General features: G+C 45.1%; 1 protein-coding gene across 7 annotated transcripts in view; it reads left to right on the top strand.

The window, feature by feature from the left end:
• COL11A2 (collagen type XI alpha 2 chain) overlaps nucleotides 1–13,674 on the top strand; it is a 363,078-nt gene that overhangs the window by 155,236 nt on the left and 194,168 nt on the right. For all 7 annotated transcript variants that reach the window (XM_078641597.1, XM_078641592.1, XM_078641591.1 and 4 more), the window contains 7 exons: nucleotides 4–78; nucleotides 1,409–1,495; nucleotides 1,600–1,656; nucleotides 3,605–3,658; nucleotides 3,896–3,949; nucleotides 4,101–4,154; nucleotides 13,469–13,522. In XM_078641597.1, coding sequence (XP_078497723.1) covers nucleotides 4–78; nucleotides 1,409–1,495; nucleotides 1,600–1,656; nucleotides 3,605–3,658; nucleotides 3,896–3,949; nucleotides 4,101–4,154; nucleotides 13,469–13,522 — 435 coding nt within the window. The remainder of the gene's footprint in view (nucleotides 1–3; nucleotides 79–1,408; nucleotides 1,496–1,599; nucleotides 1,657–3,604; nucleotides 3,659–3,895; nucleotides 3,950–4,100; nucleotides 4,155–13,468; nucleotides 13,523–13,674) is intronic.

Here is a 13,674-nt window from a genome sequence, read left to right as displayed (position 1 = left end):
TAGGGTCCCCCAGGCCGTGCAGGACTCCCTGGAGCAGATGGACTACCTGGACAGCCTGGCAGCTCTATGATGCTCCCGGTAAGTAGACGGTAGTGAAAAGCGGGAACCCACCATCTCTGCTGTTGCATCATCCAGGACATAGTAGGGTCAATTTAACAATTGAGGATTACATGAGAGAATTGGTTGTGAAGAGCACAGGGTGACATTTTTGTGATGGTTACATGTATTGCTGGTTCCCGAGAACCCTTGAGATAGTTCTCATTGTGATACTTGGAGTGTATGATGATAAAATCCATATTTATTTGTCTAGAACCGATCATATAGTTCTCTCAGAACTAGCAAGAGTCAGTCGTGAAAGAACTCTCTGTGTGTTAAGTAGTCTCTTGAAACAGCACTGACATTGTCGTGATATGATAGGCCTCCGGGTGCCTACAACTAAAGGTGTTCATTAATATTATCCTCTAGATCGTTTGATGATAAATTACTTACCATTGAATGAGTGACTGGGGTGGTCATTTTGGCAATGTTAGATATAACATTTGAAAAGAAGCCTCTCTGCTCGCTGAAACCAGGGGAGCAGGTTCCTCTGACAGTGTAATGTAGGCCGAGCATGTAATGGAAAATACAGTGTTGTGTGTTCTAGAGCTTTAGCTCTGATGTGGTTTCTGGTGAATGTGCTAACAGAGGGGATAGATACTAAGTGTACGTCTTTTTCACTACCAGGACACTAAAAAAAACCTAAAAGTACGTTTCCAACTTTTAAATACAATACTCCGCGCCCCCCCTCACCATGTGTTGTTTAGGGCCTTCCCTAGGGGTGACTTATATGTATTAAAAAGGAGGGTTAGGCCTGGTAAAAAGGTCGAAATGAGAGTTAAAACTGCACATACATGCTGCTATTGTAGGCTCGAGACAAGTTTGAAAGGCTACTTAAGGGGGGCACAATCACTGCTGCAGGTCCACTAGTAGCATTTCATTTAAGGCCCAGGGCACATGTACTACCACTTTACTAGAGACTTACAAGTAAATTAAATGTACAATTGTAGCTAGGCCAATGTTACCATGGGCAGTCGCGTTAGCACTGGTTAGCAGTGTTATAGTGCGCAGAGTCCAAAAAACCAACAAAAATGGGTTCAGAAAATGGGAGGGTGAAGATCAAAATGTTTGGGGGAGACTGCAGAGAGGGTCAGGGGCAACACATGCAGTGTCAGAATGTCTAAAACGTAATTACCCTACTGTGATACTGCTACCGAGAACATGTATATCAACTGTAACTTTTGGGTGTGTAGATAGCTGAAACTCTCTTTGAAGGCGTGGACTGGGGACTTTGTAAATAGCGAGGAACTGGCCTTGGTATAGAGATTGCTGCAACATTCTATGTATTAACCTCTCGCTTTAATTCCATCAGTTCCGGTTCGGTAGCAGTGGAGGAGACAAGGGACCTGTGGTGTCAGCACAAGAGGCCCAAGCCCAGGCCATACTCCAACAAGCCAGGGTATGTATATACAGAGTGGGGAAGGGGGGCAGGCCTTAAGGCACCTAGTTCCAGAGGATAGGCCTCTGTGTGTGGTCATTAACACTCTCTCCCTATCTCCTCAGCTTGCCCTCCGTGGGGCTCCAGGACCCATGGGCTACACCGGGAGATCTGGACCTCTGGTAAGTTGACGCATTGATAGCCTTCCCCACTTTCTGGGTGTCTCAATGATCCTTAGATGAAAGTAACAGTGAGTTGTGGAGTGTGACTGGGGGTCAGGTCTGAGGTCGCAAGTGCTTGCTTTCTGGGTGCGCCTAAGGGAGTCAAGGGAGCACAGTGTGTGCCTCCTCGAATGCCGGCGAGTCTGAGGGACTGAAGTGAGACCAGCGCGAGCTTCCACTCAATAGCCCTGGGTGTGGCTGAAGGACTGGATGTCTCAGGAATAATGGCGTGTAGCTGGTTATTGGAGTGAGTCAGCATGGCCTCATGTCTCCAGTGCCAGGTTTGGCTGAGGTACTGGAGGGGGGTGGGGGTCTATGCATGTGTCGTCTCTTCAGTGCCCAGTGTGACTGAAGGACTGGACAGAAGTCAGTAGGTTCTACCTCTCAGTAGTACTAGAGTGTGACTGAGGGCAGCATGTTTTTCCTCTGAATAGCTGTGTTAGGTGTGGCTGAGGGACTGCAGTAAACTCATGAGTGCTTTCTCTCAGCTGTGTGGATGAGGGACTGCAAATACTTGTTCCCTATGATTCTGTACTTTTCCTTAAAGGGGCTGCTTTTGATGTCTCACTCGTGTATTGTCCTTCAATTTCTTTATTTAGGTGCACTCTATGATTCTGTACTTTCACTGACAATTTTTCATGTCTTGCATGGGAACAGCTTCTTTTACTTCCATCTTCTCAGTGTGCCCGATGAGTCAATACTTTTACTGCCCAGGCTGGTTTATGAGGTATCACTTGTATGGGATCTTCTTCAACTCACTTCTCCTCAGTGCACCCTATCATTCTGTACTTTCCCTTTCTCCTCAGTGCACCCTATCATTTGGTACTTTCACCTTCTGAGACTGTGTTTGACTCGTGTGGGATCTTCTCCCACTTTCTGCTCCTCAGTGCACCCTGTCATTCGGGACTTTCCCTTTCTTGGGCGATTTTTGAGGTCTCACTTTTGAGCCTCTTCTCTTAGTTCCATCTTCTCAGTGCACCCAGTGGGTCTGCACTTTCACTGCTTGGGATGTTTTTTGAGGTCTCGCTCTTCTTTCACTTTCTTCTCCTCAGTGCACCCTATTATGCTGTAATTTCACTTTCTGGGGCTATCTTTGAGGCCCCTCTTGTGTGCATATTTTTTTATTTCCATCTTCTTATTGCTCCCTTTGATTCTGTACTTTCACTGCCTGGGCCAGTTTTGAGCTCTCCCTTGTGTGGGATCTTCTTTCACTTTCTCCTCAGTTCACCCTGTTATTCGGTACTTTCATTTTCTGAGACTGTGTTTGATTTGTGTGGACTCTCCTACCACTTTCTTCTCCTCAGTGCATCCTATTATTCTATACTTTCACATTCTTTGGCGTTTTTTGAGGTCTCACTTGTGTGGGTCTACTCTTAGTTCCATGTTCTCAGCGCACCCAGTGGGTCAGCACTTTCACTGCTTGGGCTGGTTTGTGAGGACTCGCTCATGTGTATCTTATTTCACTTTCTTGTCCTCAGTGCACCCTGTCATTCGGTACTTTTGCTGTCTGGGGCTATCTTTGAGGTCTCAGTTGGGTACATCTTTTATTTCCATCTTCTCAGTTCTCCCTTTGATTTTGTACTTTTACTGCCTGGACTATTTATTGAGGTCTCACTCATGCAGGATTGTCTTTTGGTTTCTTCTCAGTGCACCCTATCATTCGATACTTTCACTTTCTGGGCCTGAGTTTGAGCTCTCACTCGTGCAGGATCTTCTTTCATTTTCTTCTTAGTTCACCTTATCGTTTGGGACTTCCAGTCTCTGGGGCCGTGTTTAAGCTGTATTTGAGCTCTCACTCATGTGCATCTTCTTTTATTTCCATCTTCGCAGTGTCCTCTTTGATTCTGCACTTTTATTATACCTGGGGCTGTTTTTGATGTTTCATCTGTGTGTATTTTTTTCTTTTCAGGGCCCCCCAGGGAGTCCAGGGCTCAAGGGAGAGTCTGGAGACTTTGGTCCTCAGGTAAGAAGTTGTTTCTCTGAATGTGAGTTCACAAAGAGGTCTTTCTGATGCCCTCGTGGAAAGAAGGTGTGCACCGCTCACCCCCTCTCACCGAGTCCCGGCAGGCGCTGGGCCTCACCAGCTCTGTTTGTCCATCTGTTTGCTTACAATTATAGCCTTTTTAACTGAAGACTCCCAAGGTTCATATGTACTAACCTCAGGGATGTGAACTGACTGCCTCATCTTCTCTCTCCTTAGGGTCCTCGTGGTCCACAGGGCCTGTCTGGCGCCCCTGGAAAGTCCGGCAGGAGGGTGAGTACCTGCACTATATATTGTGTGTGTATGTCTGTGTGTGTTGTGTGCTGACAGAAAATGCATGTGTGCATGTGTGTGCCAAGGTGTGTGTTTTAGTGTTTACATTCTCTGCGACTGTGCTGACGGATCTCCATATTGTCTTCTACAGGGGCGTGCTGGAGCAGATGGCGCCCGGGGCCTGCCTGGCGAGTTTGGAACCAAGGTAGTGGAAAAGTGCCAGAAAGACATGCAATGTCTTCATCCTTCCTGAGGTCACTTCCTCACTCAATGATGTCACTTCCTCATTCTAAGGGGTCACTAACCCACTCTGAAAACTCACCACTTGACTCCCTCATTTCATTTCACTAGTTGACTCTATAAAACGGCTGGTTTGTGGATGGAAGTTCTGTACATTTTTGCAATTCCTCCTATGGTCTGAGCAAGTTTAAGGCTTGCTTTAGCCATTTACGGCTCCCACTCCAGGTTGTCTGTCAAGGTGACACCTAAGTAGTCAAAGACCGACACTCTTTCAAGCATAGTGCCATTCAAACAGGGGTCAGAGTGAGACCTGTTGGCAGGATTGAAGACCATAAATTTGGTCTTCTGTGTATTGATCTCCAGCCCCTGGTATTACAGAAGGCAACAAAGCTGTCAATGATTCGCTGGATTCCCAAAGGCGACTGAACATAAAAGAGTGTTGACAGCAAACATCATGGCTGGAACCTTACCACACACTATCTTGGGCCATCATTATCCTTAAGCTTCCTGAGTTGATCAACCAGTGCATTAATGCATAAACAAAATTAAGTAGGTGCAAGCACAAACCCCTGCTGTACCCCTTTGTTAACCGGGAGGCGGGGGTCGATTCGCCACATTTTCCATACCTCACCTGAGGATGCTAAGGAGGTAGGGGGTATCCCAGATCCCTAAGTATACCCCATAATTTGGCCCTGGGCATGAGATCAAAAGCCTGCCAACCCTCTATTGTCACTGTTTTCAAGAAAAGAATTTGTAGTCTGAATATCTGGTCGACGGTAGAGGTGTAGCGGTGTTTTTTCTGAATCCGGCTTGATAAGGGCTCAAGAACTCTTGTTCTTCCACCCACGCCTGAAGGCAGTCAAGGAGTATCCATGCAAACAATTTCTGGGTAACGTCGATCAAACTGATCAGCCTGTAATTAGTGGGTAGAAGGGGTGAACCCTTTTTAAGGACTGGGACAATTTATGCCCCAAGCCAGGAATCAGGGAGCTCCATGCCATTCATAAGAGCATTACATAGGACCCATAGATAAGATGCCCATATGTTTGGTTCCCCCCGAAACAGGTCCCCCGGTAGTTTATCCAGACCCAGCGCTTTATCGAAGGGAAGCGTGCTAATTGCATTTAGCACTTCGGACATGGTAATCCCTGGGGCCGCCTCCTGGGTGAGGCCCAGTAAGAATTACTGAGGCTTCATCAGTTTGGGCCGCAGCTTCCTTAGTGGTGTATAGAGCCTGAAAATGAGTCTCCCATACTTCAGATGCAATATTCGGCTCAATGGCTGTCTTCCCTTCGTTATCACCTACACTCAGGCGCGCAATACCCATTGGGCTCACTGGGCTTTAGTCCCCCCCGTCGTGTGTGTCAGCCTGGGCTGACACAGCTTTGCGGGCTGGCGACGATCTAATTGCTGCCGCACCTGCGTACTTAACAGGTCTGTAGAAGACCATTTACTTGTAAATTAGGCTTTTGTTGTGTTTTAACCCCTTCTTTCAGTCACTCTGTCTATGGTTTGAATAATTAGCACCCCCCCGAAATATTTGTCAGCCCCCCGAAATTTGGCTCTAGTTGCCCGCCCGCCTACACTAACTATGGTCCAGATAGCCTTTGTGTCTTTGTTAAGTAAGGAAGATTTAAGGGTCTCCCATCTGTTCAATTCCCAGTTCTTTTTTGCTTGTTGGATGCTGTCTTTATACAGCGCCCGATTCCGTTTAGTTTGGTGCTTGTCCTTTGCTTTAATGGCTTCTAGCAGAGCCCGTTTGGCTTTTCGGGATTTGGCATTAAACCAAGATTGTTCAGGCCATCTTTTCGCCCTACGAGGTACCACTGGATAGAATACATCTACCAATTTGGATGTTAATTCTGCATGCTGTTTTGCTACTTTCTCAACAGTTAGTGGAGTACCCTCTGGAATTGTGGCCTCCCGCATTTCAATTTTTCTCTCTATGATGTCACTTCCCCACTCTTTACATCACTTCCTCTTCGGTGAGTTCATGGCCCGACTGCACAGGTCACATCCTGTGTACGGCTTCCGCCTTTGGTTGCATGATTCCTGTACGCATGACGCACGTGCAGCAAAGGAGTTCTGAGCGCATGAGGGAGGGCTCGCGCCCTGCTGTGAGAGTTATCACACGCACGCCTCACCCTCTCTGCGGATATGTTTATTTATAAACAGAGACATCTTAAGGATTTTGGAGGCCTGAGGGCCAAACGTATTTTGGGGTCCCTATTTGTAACGATTTTGAATTTATGATCCATTTTCAGCTCTTTCCTGTCCCTTTTGGCCAGATCACTGACAGTGCACAGACACACTCGTCCAAATTCTAAGCGTATACACATTCCTATATTCAGTGTTAGTGGCCTGTTTTTTCAATATTTTTACAACAGCAGCAGCTCACGAATATTACTGCAAATACTCTCTATGACACCCCCCTATTTCTCATATGTAAGGTCCTGTTTTGATTTAAAAGAGACTTTTAATGGATGCTGCATGAAGCATTAATACAACATTCAATTCTCTGCAAAATGTCTGTTTTAGACTCTCACAAATCACACACATTAAAATGAAAAGAAAATGATATTGAAAACAACCTGTTTAAGAATTATTCAAGGGCATGAGGGGAACAGGATATCGAAATGAAAGGTTATTTCTGTGACACACTCATGTTCAAAGGTAGAATGATACACACAAAAATATACGTGACAGTAAAAGGCAGGATCTTAGTAGGGTGGAAAGACTTGGCGAAGCTAGGTGTGATTCTCCAACCAGGAGCTAAGGAACCAATTATACTTAAAGAAGAGTTCGTAAACAACATATGCATGGTGGAAAATCAAGGGAATGTCGAAGAAGTAGTGGAAAAGTACAATGAAGTTTTTAAAGACACAATAGGTTGTGTAAAAGGATTTACACATGAGATCAGATTGAAGGATGATGCGGAACCCATCAAACACAAGGTGAGAGCAATTCCACTGTCAATTAGAGAAGAACTGAAAGAGGTGCTAACTAAACTATGTCATGAAGGCGTAATAGAGGAAACGGATGCGTCCGAGTGGGTATCTGCAATAGTGGTCTCAAAGAAAAGGAAAACGGGTGAAATAAGGCTATGTGTGGACCTCAGGTCCTTAAACAAAAACATTTTAGTAAACTGCCACCCTTTTCCATTAATCCAAGAAATCCTACAATCTGTGGCAGGATCAAAATTCTTCACCCTGATAGACTTAAAAGCTGCATACCATCAGGTCATGTTGACAGAAGAATCCAAAGATCTAATAACATTCGTAACGCCCTTCGGCGCTTATAGGTATATAAGACTACCCTTCGGCCTGGCCTCCTCATCAGGGGTGTTCTAGAAGTTAATGGATATACTATTTGGTGAGATCAAAGGAGTTAAGGCGTTCCAGGACGACATCCTGATACATACAGAAACTGAGCAAGAACACCTGCGAGTGCTCAGCAAGGTATTAAGCATTCTAAAGAACAGAGGAATGACGGTATCAAAAGAAAAATGCAAATTCATGAGAAGGAAAATAGAATATCTAGGACATGTGTTATCATCCGAGGGAATAACTCCAAAAGATTACCTAGTCCAAGCAATCAGAGAGGCACCAGAACCGAAGGATAAAGAAACCCTGAAGTCCTTCCTGGGACTCAGTGAGTACTACGCCAAATTCGTGAAAGGATATGTGGATAAGGTGGAACCTTTGCGGAAAGTATTAAGGAAAAACGCAAGTCATGTCTGGGCAAGTGAGCAAGAACTGGCATTTAATAAAATAAAAGAAGATATTGCAGAGGCACCCGCTCTGAAAGCATACGATCCCAAGCTGGAGAACATAATCACTGTAGATGCCAGTGCCAAAGGCATAGGAGCAGTGTTTTGTCAGGTAAAAGGAGGCGAAGAAAACACTATCGCATTCATTTCAAGGAGACTAAATGGCACAGAGAAACACTATAGCACGATTGAGCGAGAGGCACTTGCGTGCGTTTGGGCCATGCAAAAACTAAAGAACTACCTATGGGGGAAGAAATTTGAAATTGTGACAGACCACAAGCCATTAGTGTATATGATGGATGGAGAAGGACGTGAAAGCGGAATAGCCAGCTCCAGACTCATAAGACTTTTATCCAAGCAGCAAAAGTACACGTTCAGCATCAGGCACATCAAGGGAGGTCTAAACAGTCGTGCTGACTGTCTATCACAGCTGCCTATGGACAATCAGGAAAATGAATCACTGTATGGTGTGGAGTGTGTAGTGGCATGGATAGATGCGTTTGAAGCCGACTATGGTTCCATAACAGAAGCAGAATAGAAAGAAGGACTTGAGAAAGACTGGACAATAAGTAAAGTAATAAATTACGTAAAGTCAAAGTGGCCCCCAATCAGGAATTTAAAAAACAAGTTCAAAAGCTATCAACAGATAAGCGAAGAGCTAACAATAGAGAATGGACTTCTAAAGAGATGCGATCAGTTCATTCCTCCAGCAGCTTTGAGGGAGAAAATAATAAAGTTGGCTCACAAAGGACACCCCGGAAGTAGTGCAACAAAAAACATTATCAAAAAACACTACTGGTGGCCAGGAATACATCAAGAAGTGAAAAACTTTATCGACAGATGCGAGTCATGCCTCAAGGCAGATAAACATTGGAAGATAAACAAGGGAGAGTTACAGATAGTGGAGATACCTAGCGGACCGTGGCATAAAATTGCCATTGATTTTGCAGGCCCGTTCCACAAATTGAAAGAAGACTGCAAGTACCTCATCGTTCTGACAGATTACTATTCTAAATGGGTGCATTTTAAGTTTGTACACTCAATCACAACAGAACAGGTAATTAAGTTCTTCAAGAAAACGTTCGCAATAGAGGGACAACCCAAAATCATCGTCTCCGACAATGGAACGCAGCAGGTGTCAACACAAATGACTGAGTTTCTTGAGAAGGCTGGTATCAAGCAAGAAAAGACACCACTGTATAGCCCAAAGAGTAACGGCCACGTGGAGAGAGTGAATAAATTCATAAAAGAAGGAATTCAATTGGCCATCGCATCGCAGTTAAATGTAAAGGACAGCATCCGGGAAAAAAATAAACACCTATAACAACACCCCAAATGAAACAACCAAGTTCACTCCATTTTTCCTAATGATGGGAAGAGAGCGCAAGGACATACTAATGCCTAAATTTAACAATTGGTATAGAAGTGAGGAAAAAACTGAACAAATAAAGGACAGTGAGCTACATGTCAGAGAGAGTATTAAGCGCAAACAGGAAAAGACCAAAAGGTATTCCGATCAAGTCAACAAAGCGAAGGTGAAGGAAATAGAACATGGAGATTGGGTAATAACGAAAAAACCATACATGGTGGCCAAAGGAGAATCGACCTACGGTAGTCCTTTGCAAGTACAAGAAGCTACCAGAGGAGCAGTATATCTAGGAGGAAAGGGTTGGCGAAGCAAGGACGACGTAGTCAAATTAAAAAGTGGACAAGAAAAGATCATAATGAATGGGAAAAGAGTTGAAGAGGAAAATGTGGATGATAGTATTCTGGAGTGGGATGATGTATCCGATAGCCATTACTCTAGAGTAGAACAGGAATTTAGTAACATGTCTAATATCGGAGGTATGGCTGAAAGCAGCATACTTGACAGGAGTTACAGCGGGGTGGAAATGGACAATGCGACCGCTCCAAGACTGGGTGGAAAAAGTGTTCAGACCAGATGTGGAAGGCAAATTAGAATGCCCAAACGTTATGAAGATTTTGTTCAAGATTAACTGCATTACTGTTAATGTGTGAAGGAGGGAGATGTTGTGATTTAATAATGTTGGTCCTTATCGGCGACCTTACTTTTCCAGAGTAGTGTGTTATCTATGTTAATGCTACTTCACGCATTCCAGGAATGGTATTTAGGTGATGTCACCCAGCGTCCCTGTCATTTTCCTTTCTTATCTTGTTCCCGTATCTGTCTCTGCCCCAGCTGTTCCCCGTGGGCCTTTCTAATATATTAAATAATCAATAAATACTTTATTCACTCCACTGTGGTCCGTACCTACTTTACAACAGCAAGACTCTCCACAGAGCTGAGCGTTCTGTATCAGGGGCCCCTGAAAGGGTGGGGCTCCGGTCAGAGCCCACTTTGCCAATCCCTTAAAACGTCTCTGTTTATAAACCCTTGAAGTCAGTGCTTTAAATGGGCCGGTACTGCCCAGTACGGAGTACCGGCACTTTTTTAATTTGAAGATCGAGAGTACCAGCACTTCTCAAGAGCGACGTAATGCTCTTAATTGGAGAGTACCAGCACTTCTCAAGAGCGACGTAATGCTCTTAATTGGAGAGTACCAGCACTTCTCAAGAGCGACGTAATGCTCTTAATTGGAGAGTACCAGCACTTCTCAAGAGCGACGTAATGCTCTCAATTGGAGAGTACCAGCACTTCTCAAGAGCGACGTAATGCTCTTAATTGGAGAGTACCAGCACTTCTCAAGAGCGACGTAATGCTCTCAATTGGAGAGTACCAGCACTTCTCAAGAGCGACGTAATGCTCTCAATTGGAGAGTATCGGCACTTCTATTTTCCATTTCAAGCACTGCTTTTAGTACACAAGGGATGTTTCCCGGTCTACGGGCTCCGTGCATTTACTCAAAGCTGGAACCTACACTGGGCGCAGAGTTTGGCTTTAAAAAGAGACACATGTTGCCCCTTCACAAGTTCTCTATTTGCACCCTGATGATAACACCAGAGAGAGGCGGGTGGCACCGCTTGAGGAGGGCGCAGCACAGGGATTAGACCTCTGCCCATCAAGGCATCCGTGACCCTGTCACACCAGGTTCCCTCAGTCTAGACCATGATTGTCCGTGGTGGGTCAGCCCCCCCCGCCCCTTTACATGTCTCTCTCTCGGTCTCTCTCGCTCTCTTTGTCTCTCTCTATGCCTCCCCATCTCTCTCGCTCTGTCCCTAGCCCTCTCTATGTCTCACTTTCTTTCTCTCTTTTTCTCTCTACGTTTATCCCTCTCTCTCTCTCTCTGTCTGTCTCTCTGCCTTTCTCTATATATATCTCTTTAAGTCTCTCTCTCTCTGTTTCTCTCTCTCTCTCTCCCTCTCTCTGTTTCTCTCTATATTTCTCTCTCTCTCTCCTTATCTGTCTCTCTCTCTCTCTCTCTCTATATATATATATATACGACGCGAACTCCCTCCTACCAGAAAAGAGCAGAGGCCACACGAGGGGTTCAGAACAGGACACAAATTTATTTGCAGAAGTCCCAGCGGCGGCGAATGCATTTCGGCGTAGATTTGCCTTCCTCAGCGCCCAACGCTGCAAAGAGTACTTCCCTCTGACACTTGACCCGTGTAAAGTACCCGCCTGCACCACAGTCTCCTCCCCCTGCAGCTGTCGACTGACCATACATATATATATATATACGGCTCCGTCTCTCTCTCAGTGTCTCTTGTCTTTCTCTGTCTCTCTCTCTCTCTCTCTATATATATAAATATATATATATACAGCTCTGTCTCTCTCTCTCAGTGTCTCTTGTCTTTCTCTCTCTCTCTCTCTATATATATATATACGGCTCCGTCTCTCTCTCAGTGTCTCTTGTCTTTCTCTCTCTCTCTCTCTCTCTCTATATATATATATATATATATATATACGGCTCCGTCTCTCTCTCAGTGTCTCTTGTCTTTCTCTCTCTCTCTCTCTCTCTCTCTCTCTATATATATATATATATATATATATATACGGCTCCGTCTCTCTCTCAGTGTCTCTTGTCTTTCTCTCTCTCTCTCTCTCTCTATATATATATATATATATATATATATATACGGCTCCGTCTCTCTCTCAGTGTCTCTTGTCTTTCTCTCTCTCTCTCTCTCTATATATATATATATATATATACGGCTCCGTCTCTCTCTCAGTGTCTCTTGTCTTTCTCACTATATATATATATATATATATATATATATATATATATATATATATATATACGGCTCCGTCTCTCTCTCAGTGTCTCTTGTCTTTCTCTCTCTCTGTTTCTCTCTCTCTCTCTCTCTACGTCTCGCTCCCTCTTTCTCTATGTCTCTCTCGGGATGTATTTTCAAAAAGGGTGTGGTGATGGACAGAGTATCTGAGTTAATCAGAACACTCCTACCCAGTCAACAGATCAGGGCTTGATCCATCACCGTTTTTTAGCTCACTGCACCATCGCAGTTCAGAACCTGGCTACATGCAAATTAGTCTGTCCCTGGCCCAGTGCATCATGGGAACTGGGCAGACCAAACTACCAAGCCAATTCTTCACTGGGAAGGAAACAAGCTTCCGGGACCGGTTTCTGGCATTTCCGCCGTCGTCGGCCCGGCTTGCTTGAATCCTGATGGTGCAATGAGCAAGGGACTCACCATACGCGTGGAAGGGTATGCTCAGACATGAGTCCCTTGCTCACTGCATGGCATGGATCAAGCCCTGATCTTCCGACTGGGTAAGAGTGGTCTGCTTAATTCAGACACTCTGTTCATCACCACCCCCTTTTCTGAATCATTTTGTCCACCATAAGCGTGGAAGGGTATACTCAGATGTGAGTCCCTTGCTCATTGCACCATCAGGATTCAAGCAAGCCGGGCCGAAGACGCCTGAAATGGCAGAAACCGGTCCCCGGAAGCTTGTTTCCTTCCCAGTATAAGAATTGGCTTGGTAGTTTGGTTTGCCCTGTTCCCATCATGCACTGGGACAGGAACAGACTAATTTGCATGTAGCCAGGTTCTGAGCTGGGATGGTGCAGTGAGCTAAAAAACGGTGATGGATCAAGCCCTGATCTTTGGACTGGGTAAGAGTGGTCTGCTTAATTCAGACACTCTGTTCATCACCACCCCCTTTTCTGAATCTCTCGGGATGTATGAGATTACAACGCATGCTTTTACCACGCATGCTTTTACATCGCAAGTTTTACAATGCATAACATTACAACGCATAGTGCTTTGGGGCGCTGGGTAGTGAATAGTTTAATTTACTATTCCAACTCCAGTCCCCGTGGACACTAGGGAAGGTGTTGGATAGTACATTAAACCTATTCCCTATCCTAGAGCGCCCCCCAGCGCAATGCGTTGTAATGGTTTGCGTTGTAAAAGTTGCGTCGTAAAAGCACTGCGTGGTAAAAGCTGCATTGTAAAGGATGTTTCCTCTCTCTCGCTCTATGTCTCTCTCTCGCTTTTTCTTTCTCGCTCACTTTTTCTTTCTCTGTCTCTCTTTCTCTGGCTGTGTCTCTCTCTCACCTATCGATTGTGCATTCTCCCCACAGGGAGATCGTGGCTTCGACGGACTGCCAGGCCTTCCGGGAGACAAAGGACATCGGGTAAGTGCTCTGAGCCGCCCTCCTGCTGTGGAGTTCAATGTTATTACTTCTATGCTGTATGTCGCTCCATGCTATATCAATGTTATATCTCCTATGTCACGTCACTCCACGCTATCTCAATGTTATTACTTGTATGTTGTATGTCGCTCCAC

Source organism: Lissotriton helveticus, chromosome 5_1 (genome assembly GCF_964261635.1).
Source record: "Lissotriton helveticus chromosome 5_1, aLisHel1.1, whole genome shotgun sequence".
In the NCBI taxonomy this organism is placed as follows: Eukaryota; Metazoa; Chordata; class Amphibia; order Caudata; family Salamandridae; genus Lissotriton; species Lissotriton helveticus.
Note: the sequence above shows the minus strand (reverse complement) of the source record. Positions and strands in the feature narration are given on the sequence as shown.